General features: G+C 59.3%; 2 protein-coding genes across 2 annotated transcripts; one reads left to right on the top strand and one right to left on the bottom strand.

The window, feature by feature from the left end:
- Nucleotides 1–240: 240 nt before the first annotated feature.
- NDUFA11 (NADH dehydrogenase (ubiquinone) 1 alpha subcomplex, 11, 14.7kDa) lies at nucleotides 241–6442 on the bottom strand. Its single transcript, XM_004689311.2, has 4 exons — nucleotides 6255–6442; nucleotides 2335–2427; nucleotides 1828–1950; nucleotides 241–422 (listed from the first exon to the last, which is right to left on the bottom strand). The coding sequence occupies exons 1-4, from the start codon at nucleotides 6349–6351 to the stop codon at nucleotides 310–312; spliced, it is 426 nt and encodes a 141-aa protein (XP_004689368.1). The 5' UTR covers nucleotides 6352–6442; the 3' UTR covers nucleotides 241–309.
- A 949-nt stretch (nucleotides 6443–7391) lies between these two features.
- VMAC (vimentin-type intermediate filament associated coiled-coil protein) lies at nucleotides 7392–10763 on the top strand. The gene is made up of 2 exons (XM_004689310.2): nucleotides 7392–7600; nucleotides 9036–10763. The coding sequence occupies exons 1-2, from the start codon at nucleotides 7410–7412 to the stop codon at nucleotides 9343–9345; spliced, it is 501 nt and encodes a 166-aa protein (XP_004689367.1). The 5' UTR covers nucleotides 7392–7409; the 3' UTR covers nucleotides 9346–10763.
- The last annotated feature ends 952 nt before the right edge of the window (nucleotides 10764–11715 follow it).

Genomic DNA, 11715 nt, shown 5'->3' with positions numbered 1-11715 from the left:
CTGGCCACTCCCAGGCCCCCGGCCGCCAAGGGAACTGGGTGGGGCCTAGGATCCAGCTTCCTCTGGCCCCTGCCTGATGCCCTTTTCCCAGGGGACCCAGACGGTGCCACTGGCTGGTCGGCAACAGCCTTACTCCGCTTCCTTCCTCACTCCCTTCTCAGACCCCTTAAGCCTCCCTCGCCTGCGCTGGCCTGTCCCCTTCATCCAGCTTCCTTTACCCCAAGAACAACGGCGAAGGGGAAACACGTATATACACAGGCTTTATTTTCAGGTGTGCCTCGGCCTGCCGGAGGCCCCGGGGGAGTGGCCTCACACCTTCGGCTCCGCAAACACCTTCCAGCCCTCCAGCTGGCCCATCTTGACCAGGGCAGCTGTCATGCCCATGTACGCACAGGCGGCGGCTCCGATCCCGTAGCTGTGAGCTGAGAGAGCAGGGAGGGTGGTGTCAGGCCTCAGAAGGACTGTTCCATGAGCTGGGGTGTGACCCCAAAGGGTGCCCCACCCTCAGGCTGGGTGGCTGGGGCCATGTTCTTCTTGGGGATTAAGTCTCTGGCCTGCCACCAGGCTTACCAGACTCTGAAGTCGTGGAAGCCGAGGTAGGCAGGGAGGCAGGCACCCAGGCCAAGGGATAGGTGTGGGGGAGGTTGGAAGCATAAGGAGAGGGGCACCCACTGTCTTTGGCGGGTCCTGGGTGTGGCCTGGCCACAAGTGCCCAGACCTGTGTCTGCCCATGGTCTCTACAATGAGGAGTACAAAGCCTGCCCTCGCTGGGTGGGCTCTGTAACCCCAACACGCCAGGCATGCGGGAGAAGGCGTGTCCTGCCGAGGCTGCTCCAGGGGAAGAAGGGGCCTACCTGCTGTCAGACTTGAGGGCACCTCTCAAACCTGAACCTCCTGGGCCGCCAGCAAGGCCCACAGGCTCAGGAGGGCGGGTGCTGCCCACTTTCCTGAACCCAAGGCCATGATGGCATGGGCCTCCCTCACTGGTGCCCCTCGCCCTGCCTGGCTGGAAGCTTCTAACCTGCATTGCTGGCCAGGCCGGAGTAGTTCATTTGTACATGGCGTCCTCCCTTCCCTCCGCCAGCCGTGAGGCTGCCAGCCACCAGGAAGCTAGTTTCCTGGGCACAAGTTCTGGCCGGTCGGGGTTTGGGGTGGGGAGGCTGGTGGCGGAAGACTGGAAGGGTGTACGGGGGCGCTACTGTGCCAGGCTGGTCGGACCCGGCCTTGTCTCCACAGGGAAGCAGGCAGGCTACCCGAAGCCACCCAGCCCCCTCCTGCCGGCCCGCCCCGGCCTCACTGGCCGTCTACAAAGGGCAGGGGTGGGGCCGCTCCTCGGGCTCTGTGCTGGCAGCCCCAGCACCACCTTCTCTGCTCACAGGCAGTGACACAGCCGCGACCCGTGTGCTCTGACCAGCTACGGCAGAGCGGGGGGCATAAGAAGCGAGGGCAGCAGGGGAATGAACGGTACCCGGGGCCGAGGACAGTGAGCGGGCTCCTGGCTCCTGGGGGCAGGGACCCAGGTGAGAGCAGCGCACACAGAGTCCTGGGGCAGAACACGGCTGGTGTCCCGGAACGGCAAGGACCGTGCGGCCGGAGCAGAGTGATGGACGGGGCGGAGAGGACAGGCTGCTGAGCTGGGGGCACAGGAGGGTGTGCCCAAGCAGCAGGGGCTGTTCCTGTTGCTGAACAGCTGGCAGCCAAGTCTGGAGACCCGGGAGCCCCTGCAGTCTGCGCCCGGGCTACTGGCTCAGTGTCTGCACCTCTGGGCGCTCAGGAGCTGGAGCAGAGGGTGGAGGGTGAGCAGAGGTTGGGTCAGGGCTCACTCACTGCGCACTCCCAGGGTCAGACCCCCAGCACAGCCGCCGAGGAAGTAGTTCAGGGGGTCGTCCGGCTTCTGGCGGACCTTGGCGCTGACGCAGGAGGTGAGGCCAAATATGGCACCAATGGCAGCTGCAGGGACAGACGGGAAGGGCAGGTGCTTTATCAGGGACCAACAGAGTCACACAGGGGCACGGCAGGTGCCTTCGGAGGGCTCGGGGCTATGGGCAGAGGCAGGAGGGCTGGTATGGCTGGCATGGATGGAGACACGCACAGCTGGGAGCTGCCCGCCTCGGCACCCGGCCCCACACCCCGCCAGCACCCCGACAGAGGAGCCCCGTCCACTGTCCTAGTGCTGGCTGACTGTGGTCACTGCCAGGGGCTGGGGGAGCGGGAGTGGCCACCGAATGTGCTCCAAGAGCTAGAGAAGTAACAGGGACATCACAAAGCATGACGGTGAGGTCAGTGGCAGGAGGGTCCCCTAAAGAGAGCCCAGATGTCACCTGGCTGGCTCACCTGCGGTGAATGTGTACCGCCCCGTCCTCGCCACTCCTTCCAGGAAGGTGTCTGGGGTCTTGAGTGCGATACTGTAGGCAGAGGCGATCAGGCCTGTGGGGAGGGAGGGCAGGGCTGGTCAGATCCCACCCTGGCGCTGGGGAGTGGCCTGCTGGGGCAGGTCCCCTCACCACCCCAAAAACCAGCTGCCCCTCTGTGCCATGGTGGTTCCTTGCCCCCTTCTGCCCAGGAGTGGCACCCTGGGCCCTACAGCTGCTGGGAAGCCAAGCTGGATGCAAACTGAAGCCTGCTGCTTCTGAGCTGGGCTCTCCCCTGCTAGGCCCCATCCTCAAGACCCGAGGAAAGCCAGCCCTGCAGAATGCCTGCCGGTCCCCTTTAATCTTGCTGCCCTTCAGTGGACATGAGGACCGGATGGCGCCTCGAGTGCCCGACTGCACCCCCACAGTCCTGGCAGACAGGCCCCACTTCCATCAAAGGTTCCATTCTCCTGTGGGGCCTGGGGCTCCTTGGCCTAATCCTCCTTGGCACAGGTTTGGCTCCTGGGGCTGCCAGTCCCTCCTCCTCACCACTCCTGGGCCCCCCTTCCTGCCGGGGGCTCGGGCCTGGGCCCATCCCTCACACCTGGCTGGCTGGGCGGCCACCCACGTCCGCTCGGCCGACGCCCAGGTCAGCTTTTCCATCTCTGCTATCACTCCCGCTTCCCTGGCCTTGCCGCTGGCTTTTATGGCTTTTATGGACGAAAAGCCTGGGTGGGGGCTGGGCTGCCGGCCAGGACTGGGTGTGTTTCTGGGGCTTCCTGAATCAACACTAACCTGGGCCAGGGGGGCTGGGAGGGTGGGAAGTGGGACAAGGCCCGAGCAGCCTCCTTCTGCAGTGGAGAGGCTGGCCAAGGCCCACCTGGCTGGTACCCTGTCACCAGAACAATCAATATGGGGCGCTATCCATCCTCTACTTGACCCTGCTTAGGGCAGACAATGTACCCCCTCTCCTTACAGATCCCCCCAGTGTTGCTGGCATGGGACATCCTGTGTTCAACCCACTCCAGAAACCTAATAGCCACCTGGCAAGCAGACAGTCCCCACCCCACTCACCCTCATCAGGGACACAGAGGCTTGGCCCCCTCTGCCAACCCTTCCCGGGTAGTGAGGGGCCTCAGACTGGCAGAGTGACTTGCCTGCTGTCATGGCGGGCAGAGCAGCCGGGAAGACAGGCAGGTCTGGACCAGGCTGTGCTGCGTCCTCAAGTCTGTGTGCCACAAAGGCCACCCGGGAAAGCAGGCTCAAGTGGGGGGGGCAGGTGGAGCCCACATGACTATTCCGGTGACAGGGCACCCCCACAGGCAGGGAAACAGAGGTGCAGGGGTGAGGGCAAAGAGGCACACTTGTTAAGGGGGCTCCTGCATGCAAGGTGCTGGCCTGCGACTTTCACATCTTATTTCTCCTACCCCACGACAAGCCCCCAGGTCCCCTGCTTGACCTTCGAGAGGCTGGAGCCTGCTTGGCTCCTTCCCCCTGAAGCCTGTGCTGCCTGCCCCAGCCCGGTCAGCTTCCATTCTCAGTGTACCCCCCACCCCCACCAATTAACCAGAGCCATGCGTGGGCCCCCATGGTCATGGCCTCTGGAGTAGGTCTTGAAGTGAGGGTCTCACAACTCCCCAAGTCCCTGAAAGGGAACCACTGACATGATTCAGCCATGGAGTGTCCTGAGGAAGCCCTTACTGATCTACCCCCGTGGCTGTGGTCCTGGAGAGGGACCCCGCTCACGGAGCATACCCACCTAGTAAGTGCCCCAGCCACCCGACATCCCCTCAGGAGTCCTTGGACTGGGAGCCATGAGCCAGGTGCCCCCAACTACCGCAGAGGCAAGGACTGCCCCAGCCTGTCTCCCCCAGCAGTGATGGAAGGCGGTCAGCTGTCATGGCTCCCCCTTCAGTGGGGTCCACAGCACCTGGGACCTCCGTTGACCCAGACTTCACCATAGGCCTCCTCCCCACCCTTACCTGCCGCTGGCCCCCCTTCGTCTCCCGCAGTCACCTCCAGACACAGCGCACCACTGACACACGCTCATCACAGCGTACACGGAGGCCCCGGCACGCCGCCCTCGTCACTCAGGTCCGTGGTGCTGAGCACCCGCGTTCTCATTCAGCTCCTGAGCTCCTCAACCACTTTTCAGCCATAGCAACCGGGGCCTCATTCCTTCAGTTATGGTGTCCCCACGTTCACTCATTCAGAGGAGGATGTTGCTCATCCTTCACAGTTACTGCCACCCACCTGCCCAGTGCTCTGGAGATACCAAGTGCTCTGACTCGTTCCACTCTTTCATGCATTGTACCTGCTGCCAGATTCCATGATTCGTTCACAACCAGTTACTGTGCTTCACTCATCAGTCACTTGCTCTCTTACGCTCCCACGCGTTCATTCATTGCACACCGCAGGGGTTGGGTTCTGCTGCCAGCCAGGCCGCCCAGCTCTCCAGGGGCGCACCACCTCAGGGAAGGCGGGTGCGACAACATCCCAGGCGGGGACCCAGGAGAGGCAGGGAGTGAAGGAGGAGAGACAAGGGAGAATCTGCACTCACCCCAGGACATGCCCGGTCCCCCACCAAGTGTGCTTTGTGCGCACGCACACCCTCACAAACAGCAAAGCTAATGTTTTTCTTAGTTTCAAGATTCCCTAACCCTGACACTTCTCCAAACCTCTCTGAAGGCACCAAACAGTCCTCAGGTGACCCTCTCCTGCTTTAGTTTCCCCAGAGACACAGCCATGACCCTCCATAAAATTCTGTCAGGTGGCCTTCCCTGGTGGCGCAGCGGGTTAAAGCGCAGACACTAAGAAGCTAAAGCCACTTCAACACGAGTTCGATCCCTGCCCCGGAGGTGACCCACATGGCACAGCAGACCTCTCCTGACCCACCCGCTGCTCCCCTCAGCAATGTACTTGTCAGTCAGCCTGTCCTGCTCCCCACTCTGTCTCTGGTGAATCTTCTCACTGCGCCTGCACTTCTGGCCTGTACTCCAGTTCTGTATGCACAAATAAATAAATCTTAAAAAAAAAAAAATTCTGTCAGCACCCCTAATTGTTAGTCTCTCCAGGAAAGAATCTGCCAGAACAATGTTCCTCTACTGCGCCCTCCCATCTCCCTGCACAGCCCTCCTAGGTTAAGCGCCAGCCCTCCTCCCCAGGTGTGTGTGTGTGTTCTTGCCCCAGGACCTCCAAGAGCAGATCAGCCCATCTGGATTTGCAGCTTGGCTCCAAAAGACCTAGAGCAGTCAATACCTCTCTCGTCCTTCAGTTTCCACCTCTGAGGAAGGGACACAATTCATGCTGACCTTACTGACACCCCCGGAAGGCCCCATTAAAAGCGTCAGCTGTCCTACAGCATCCGGCTCTCCTGGACCCTAGAAAGGCGACTCAGTTACTCCAGCAACCTACGAGTCTCCCCAAATCGCCAAGTTCCCTCCGGCGAAGCCTCCTGCTCCCTCCCAGTTCCCCTAACCCCCGGAGTCGGTGATCACTCCAGTAACAACTCTTAAATCCCAGCGCCCAGGACAGCTTTTAACGACCCCAGTAACCACGACTCCCAGGACCCTCCAGACCTGCTGGACCCCCTGAACATTTATCTCGAGCAGTTAGTCCCATATTCACCCAAGACGTTCAGGCGACCCTGTGCCAGCCCGCGAGATTTCTCCTCCCACAGCTCCCAGAGACCTCCCGGCGCCCTCTGAATTAGTGCAACACCCCCACAAAACCTACCTCATACAAGAGCGCCCCAGCGCCGCCACAGACACCCCTACGGTTACCACATGCCACCCCGCGAGACTCCTGGCCCCCTACCCTCTGCCCAAGCCCAGCCAGGACGCCCGCGGGGAGCCTTCGTGACCCTCTGACCTCGCTCCGCCCTCGGGGCCCGGCGGCGCTCACCTACAGCACCGCCGATACCGGTGCTGGCGTAGGCCTTGCGGTGGCACTCGGTGCCGTCGGGGATGTCTCCATACTGCCGAAACAGCGTCTGCGCCATGGCCGCGCGCCCCTCGCCCCACAGCTCGCACCTGTGGGATTCCCACACCAAGGGCAGCTACCACCGCTCTCGCGAGACTTTTGGGTCGGCGCGCGCAGCCTCCCTGCGGCCCTGCCGGCAACAAACGCTTAACTTTATTGAGTGCCGCGGACACGGACACGGACACGTGTTGTGCGCACGCGCCGGGCTGGGCCTGGCGTCCTGGAAGCGCGCGCTGCCTGCTTATTTCTGGCGGGGGCAGTGATCAGAGGAGGCGTATCTCGCTAACTCCAGCTCAGACGGCCCTAGATTAGGAAAGGAATGGCTTGACTACTGGAGGTGGGACCTCATGTGGGGGCGAGACTCGAACACATCCTGGGCCTCTCCAGGGACTTGATGACGCGGCGTGGGGTGGCGGCGGCGCGGCCTCTCCCAGAGCCCGTGCCCTGAGGGGCGTGGTGGCGCCTGGAGCAGTCCCCAAATCGGAGCCGGAATCGCGTGCCACTATTTTGGGGCGTGTCGAGAGGCAGGGCTTAACGGGGAAGCAACCAATCCTGTACTCTGAGAGCGAGGGGGACGTGGCCTGTGCTCCTGTGAACGCTCGTTAATCGTGGCGGAACGAAGTAGGCGCCAGGCGTGGGGGCGCGACTACAGCTGAGATGTGACCAATTCAGAGTTGTAAATTGCGTGGGGGGCGTGGCCGTGGCCCGTTCAGCTAGCTGTGCTGGCAGTTCCGGGGGCGTGGCCGGGCCAGGATTCGGGCCAATCCTGGTGCTGGGCTCTGCGTTGGGCGGGCCTTGTCGCGAAGGTGTGACCAATCCCTTTGCCGTGCGAGCCTGAGTTGGGCGTGCCGCCGAAGACTAGCCAGCCTGGGGGCGTGGTCTGTCAAGAAGCGCTACTCTTGGGTTAGGACGGGTTCGGGGGCGGAGCTTTGAGGTGCTGGAACCAGTGAGGATGTTTGGGTTGTAGGTGGGCGTGACCCAGGCAGCGCTATGGGGGCGTGGCCACCACGGGGGCGTGACCGGGACCAGTTCCGGGCAGCCAGGGGGCGTGGCCGGGCCTGGGCCGCGGCTGGGGCCATGTCCGCGCCGCCGCCCCTGCAGATCCGAGAGGCGAACGCACACCTGGCTGCCGTGCACCGGCGGGCGGCGGAGCTGGAGGCGCGGCTGGACGCGGCCGAGGGTACCGTGCGCGCCCAAGCCGAGCGCCTGGCCCGTCACGACCAGCAGCTGCGCGCCGCCCTGGAGGAACTGAGCTGCGCCAAGGACCGGTGAGGCCCGGGTCAGGCAGGTGGACTTCTTGGAGGAAGCTGGCCGAGGTGGAGCCGAGATTGGGAAGAGGGGGGCTGGAGTGTACACTCACGCGGAGGACGGACTTCTGGTGGGATTGAAAACACAAACACCAAATAATTTGAGTGTATCGCCAGCATGTAAAGTTAGGAGATATTACCCAACTAGATTATCGACTTAAAAACGGCCCATTTCCCATGAGGCAAAAGCTGCTGGTACTGAGTGGTTCAGGGATCCCTGACCATTACTGACCATGAGTTGTAAGTATTGGGAGCCATGGAGGTTTTTGAGCAGAGGAGGATGGGATGGTATCAGCAGCTTTGAAGTCCTCTAGTAGCTGAGGATGGAAAGGGATGAGACAAGAACCCAGGGAGATGGGAGGTGGGCGAGCCATAATCCTTTCTAAGCATTAGAACCGCTTCGTTCTCTCTGGTGGTTGGACTCATTCATTCATCTTTACTAAACCAGATATTGTTCTGGGCACTAGGACACGTGGTTAAGACCTACGTGGTCCTCCCCTTAGGCAAATACATCACTGGGCTGTTAGGACATGGAGTGATCTCAGTGGAGATGGGGGCACGTAGGACACTTGAGGGAGCCCACAGGGGAGGCTTCTCATGTAAGCTGAACAGAGAAGGATGCAGGGGAAAGGAAGCTACAGGAGGAGCGAGGGGGAGCTACGAGGGGTTTCATCTGTTCAGGCTACCATTATGAAATACCAGACTGGGCTGTGTAGACAACAGGAATGTTTCCCCTGACAATCTGGAGGTTGGGAAGTCCAACATCAGGGCTCCAGTCTCTAGTGAGGGGTCCCAGTTGGCAGATGGTTGTCTTCTCCTTGAGTCCTCATCTGGCCAAATGAGAGAAGTCAAGCTCTCTGGTATCTCCTATAAGGATACTAATTCAATGAAGGCCCCTTCAGGGCTTCATTTAACTTTATTTACCTCCCGAACACTCTGCCTCCAAATTCTAGCACATTGGGAGGGGTAGTGATTTAACATGAATTTGGGGTGGACATTCAGTCCGTAAGAAGGGAGGAAGTAGGGCCCTTCCCGGTGGTGCAACAGGTTAAAAGTGCAGCATTACGAGATGGAAGTGATCCGCAGCCCCTTCAGCACCAGCTAGACCCCCGGCCAGGGAGGTGACCCACATGGTGCAGCAGACTTCTCCTGGCTCCCCACTGCTCCCCTCAGCAGTATACTTCATCAAGTCTGTCCTGCTCCCTGCTCTGTCTCTAGTGATTCCTCTCACTGCCTCTGCACCCCAGTTCTGTATGCATAAATAAATCTTAAAAAAAGGGGGGGGGGAGGGGAGGAAGTAGTGGTTTGAAGCTGTGTCCAGGTGCATGGTCTTTATCCTTGGTAGGTGAACCTCTGGTCTCAGTACCATGACTGCTGTATATTGCCTTTCTGCCAGTGAGATTGCCGCACTCCAGGAGCAGCTGCTGACCACGGAGGCCACTGTCCATAGCCTGCAGGCTGCTGTGCATCAGAGGGACGAGCTCATCGGGCAGCTGCAGCCCCGGGCCAAGCTGCTGCAGGACATCTGTCGCCGCCGGTCACCCCTGGCTGGGCTGCTGGCCGCCCTGGCCGAGGCTGAGCGCCTGGGGCCTCTGCCAACCAGCGACCCACTCCCTGACCAGCCCAGCCCACCCCTTGTCAACAACACTGGGGAGGAGGGAGACAGGCATCATCTCCAGCCTGCAGTGTTTGGGACCACTGTGTGAGCCCAGGTGTGCAGATTCTAGAATTGAGACAGAAGGCCCCAATGGGAATTTTTCCCACTGTTGTGGGTGTTCTTGGGGGCCGACAGTGTCCTAAAGGAGACCCCTGGGCAGAACCATAATCCTGTCCAAGCATTAGAACCCACTAAAGACATAGGTTTCAAATGGGTAGCCCAGCAGGCGGGTACAGATGTCAAGCTAGATAGATCTTTGAACCAATCACTTTGGTTGAAAAATTGTCAGCACTTACACATTTCTGGGTTTCTTGCTTCAGATTTGTTGATGCTTGTCTGGATCTGAGCCCGGGAGACCCTCTTCGGGTCCCCCTCGCCCTTTAGGTCATATGGCCCAGTGCATCTGGTTTAAGACCTCTGTCTGGGGAAGGCAGGTAGCATAAATGTGCCCTCTTACCTTGATTCTTGTTTCTCCTAAATCAACCCCATTCCAAGGCTAAAGCTTTTTTTACTTTTCACCCCCGATCAGAATTTGGAGTCTCAAGGATTGTTTTTCTCCGTCATTCATATGAATGATACGTTTGCAATCAGATTTCCCCCACCCCAAATTTAGCCCAGAAGGAAGAGTATGTGGGGTGTGCGGAGATGGCAGCAGCAGGGCGCCCCTCAGCCTTTCCATGACCATGGCCTGGCTTCGGGCCTGCATGCTGGCTTTACCTCTGGGTGTCACATGACCGGTTCCTTGTCACTCAGGTTCCTGCTCAAATGTCACTGCCTTAGGTGAAGTAACCACCTTACTTGAAGGAATTCCTCTGCCCACCTTCCACCACGACTCCATTTTCTATTTTTTTCTGGAACTTCTTACCATGAAAGTGTCAGTTCCATTAGGACAGGTTTTTGTCTGTCTTGTTTTCTGTCACCAGCACCTGGTTCACCTGGGGAACGGACCCTGGTACGGAAAGACTTGGATGGCTTGGCCCTCAGGGAGCCAGGAGTCCCAGGGCACCTGAGGAGGCCCCCTAGGCCAGTCCGGCTTTTGTAGCAACAAGCTCCTTTTTTATATTCTCCAGAGAATCTATTTTTAAAACTTCCTTTCTTCCAGTTGCCCTTCTTAGCCCAAGCTTGACATTCAGGGCACTTTGCTTTTTATCAAACCATGGATCCTTGTGCCCCATTCTGCCCAGCCTGGTGCCATGGCAACTGTTGCCCGGCCTCCGTACTCAGGGAATTGTCACACGAGGAACCACGGAGAGGGGGAAGGGCCCATTCCAGCCAGAAAGGTCGGCGTCCAGCCCCAGCCCTCGGGACGGTGCTGCCTGCCCGCCCTCCATCTAACAGTGACCCCTCAGTGTAGTAACAATGGCCCATTTTCTTCTCTGGAAGAATAAGGGGGGCTTGTTTGTATAAGGGGAAGGCAGGTTGGGGCCTGTCTGTGCTCTGTGCTCAAGAATAAACCAGATGATTCTTAGTCCTTTCTCCATTCTTCCTGGTGTGGGAGCTGAAGTGGCCAGTGTTCGCAGCCCAGGCTGGGCCCTGCTGGGTGGGGAGGGGAAGCCACAGTCGCACACGACATACTCTTGTGTCTCACCTCTGCCGGTGGCTGCAGATGCAGGACTTGCCCCATTTTGCAGCTGTGGAAAGCAAGACAGTCCAGGCCTCAGATTTTTTTTTGTGAAACATTAAACATAACATTCTGCTATGTTTAAGGAGGAAATGCTGAAACAAACTTAAAACATTGTGGTTACACTTACGTTTTCCTATAAAAAATCTATTTTTTTCTAGCATGAGAAGCCACAGTTAGGTAGCCCTCTGCCTGCTGGGAGCACTCTGGGCTAGCCAGTTGTGAGCGGCTTTCACTGGTTTCTCATAAAGCTGACGGTGTTGCATCAGCTTCGTCTAGAATCACAGCCCTGGGTGGCTTATAACCTGTGGGCTGACTCCTGAGTAACAGCAACCTCTGGCAACCCAAGCCCACACTGTGACATACTTCCCACCATTGGAGTCCGTGCGGGTGCTGGGTGCCCATGTTTTCATCCTGGCACGTTCCACTCCATCCCATCTCCATCCCATCTGTCGGCTGGCGACGGTGGCCAAGTCCGGGTTGAGTCCAAGTTCGGTAACGGTGGCCTTGGTTCCTCTGGGTGCAACTGAAAGCCGGTCACCAAGAGAATCACAGACAACTGTGTCCAGCTTCTAAATAACAACTGGGCACTCTTGAAGTTGACCTTGAGCCCATCTGTAGGCGCTGTTGTGCTTGGGCTCAGCCCACACTGGTGGCTCAGGCCCACGCTGGCCGGCCTGACTCACCCCCAGCCTTTGGAACCTGGACCCTTCAGCAGCTGTTCAGTGAAAAGGGGGGCCTACTTCAGGTGCCACAGGAGCCAGCAGGAAGCCTCCCCGGCTAGGGGGCCGCCTACCC

Source organism: Condylura cristata, unplaced genomic scaffold (assembly GCF_000260355.1).
Source record: "Condylura cristata isolate star-nosed mole 26May11 unplaced genomic scaffold, ConCri1.0 scaffold00025, whole genome shotgun sequence".
Classification (NCBI taxonomy): domain Eukaryota; kingdom Metazoa; phylum Chordata; class Mammalia; order Eulipotyphla; family Talpidae; genus Condylura; species Condylura cristata.
The sequence above is the reverse complement of the archived record's forward strand: the minus strand, read 5'-3'. Positions and strand labels throughout refer to the sequence as shown.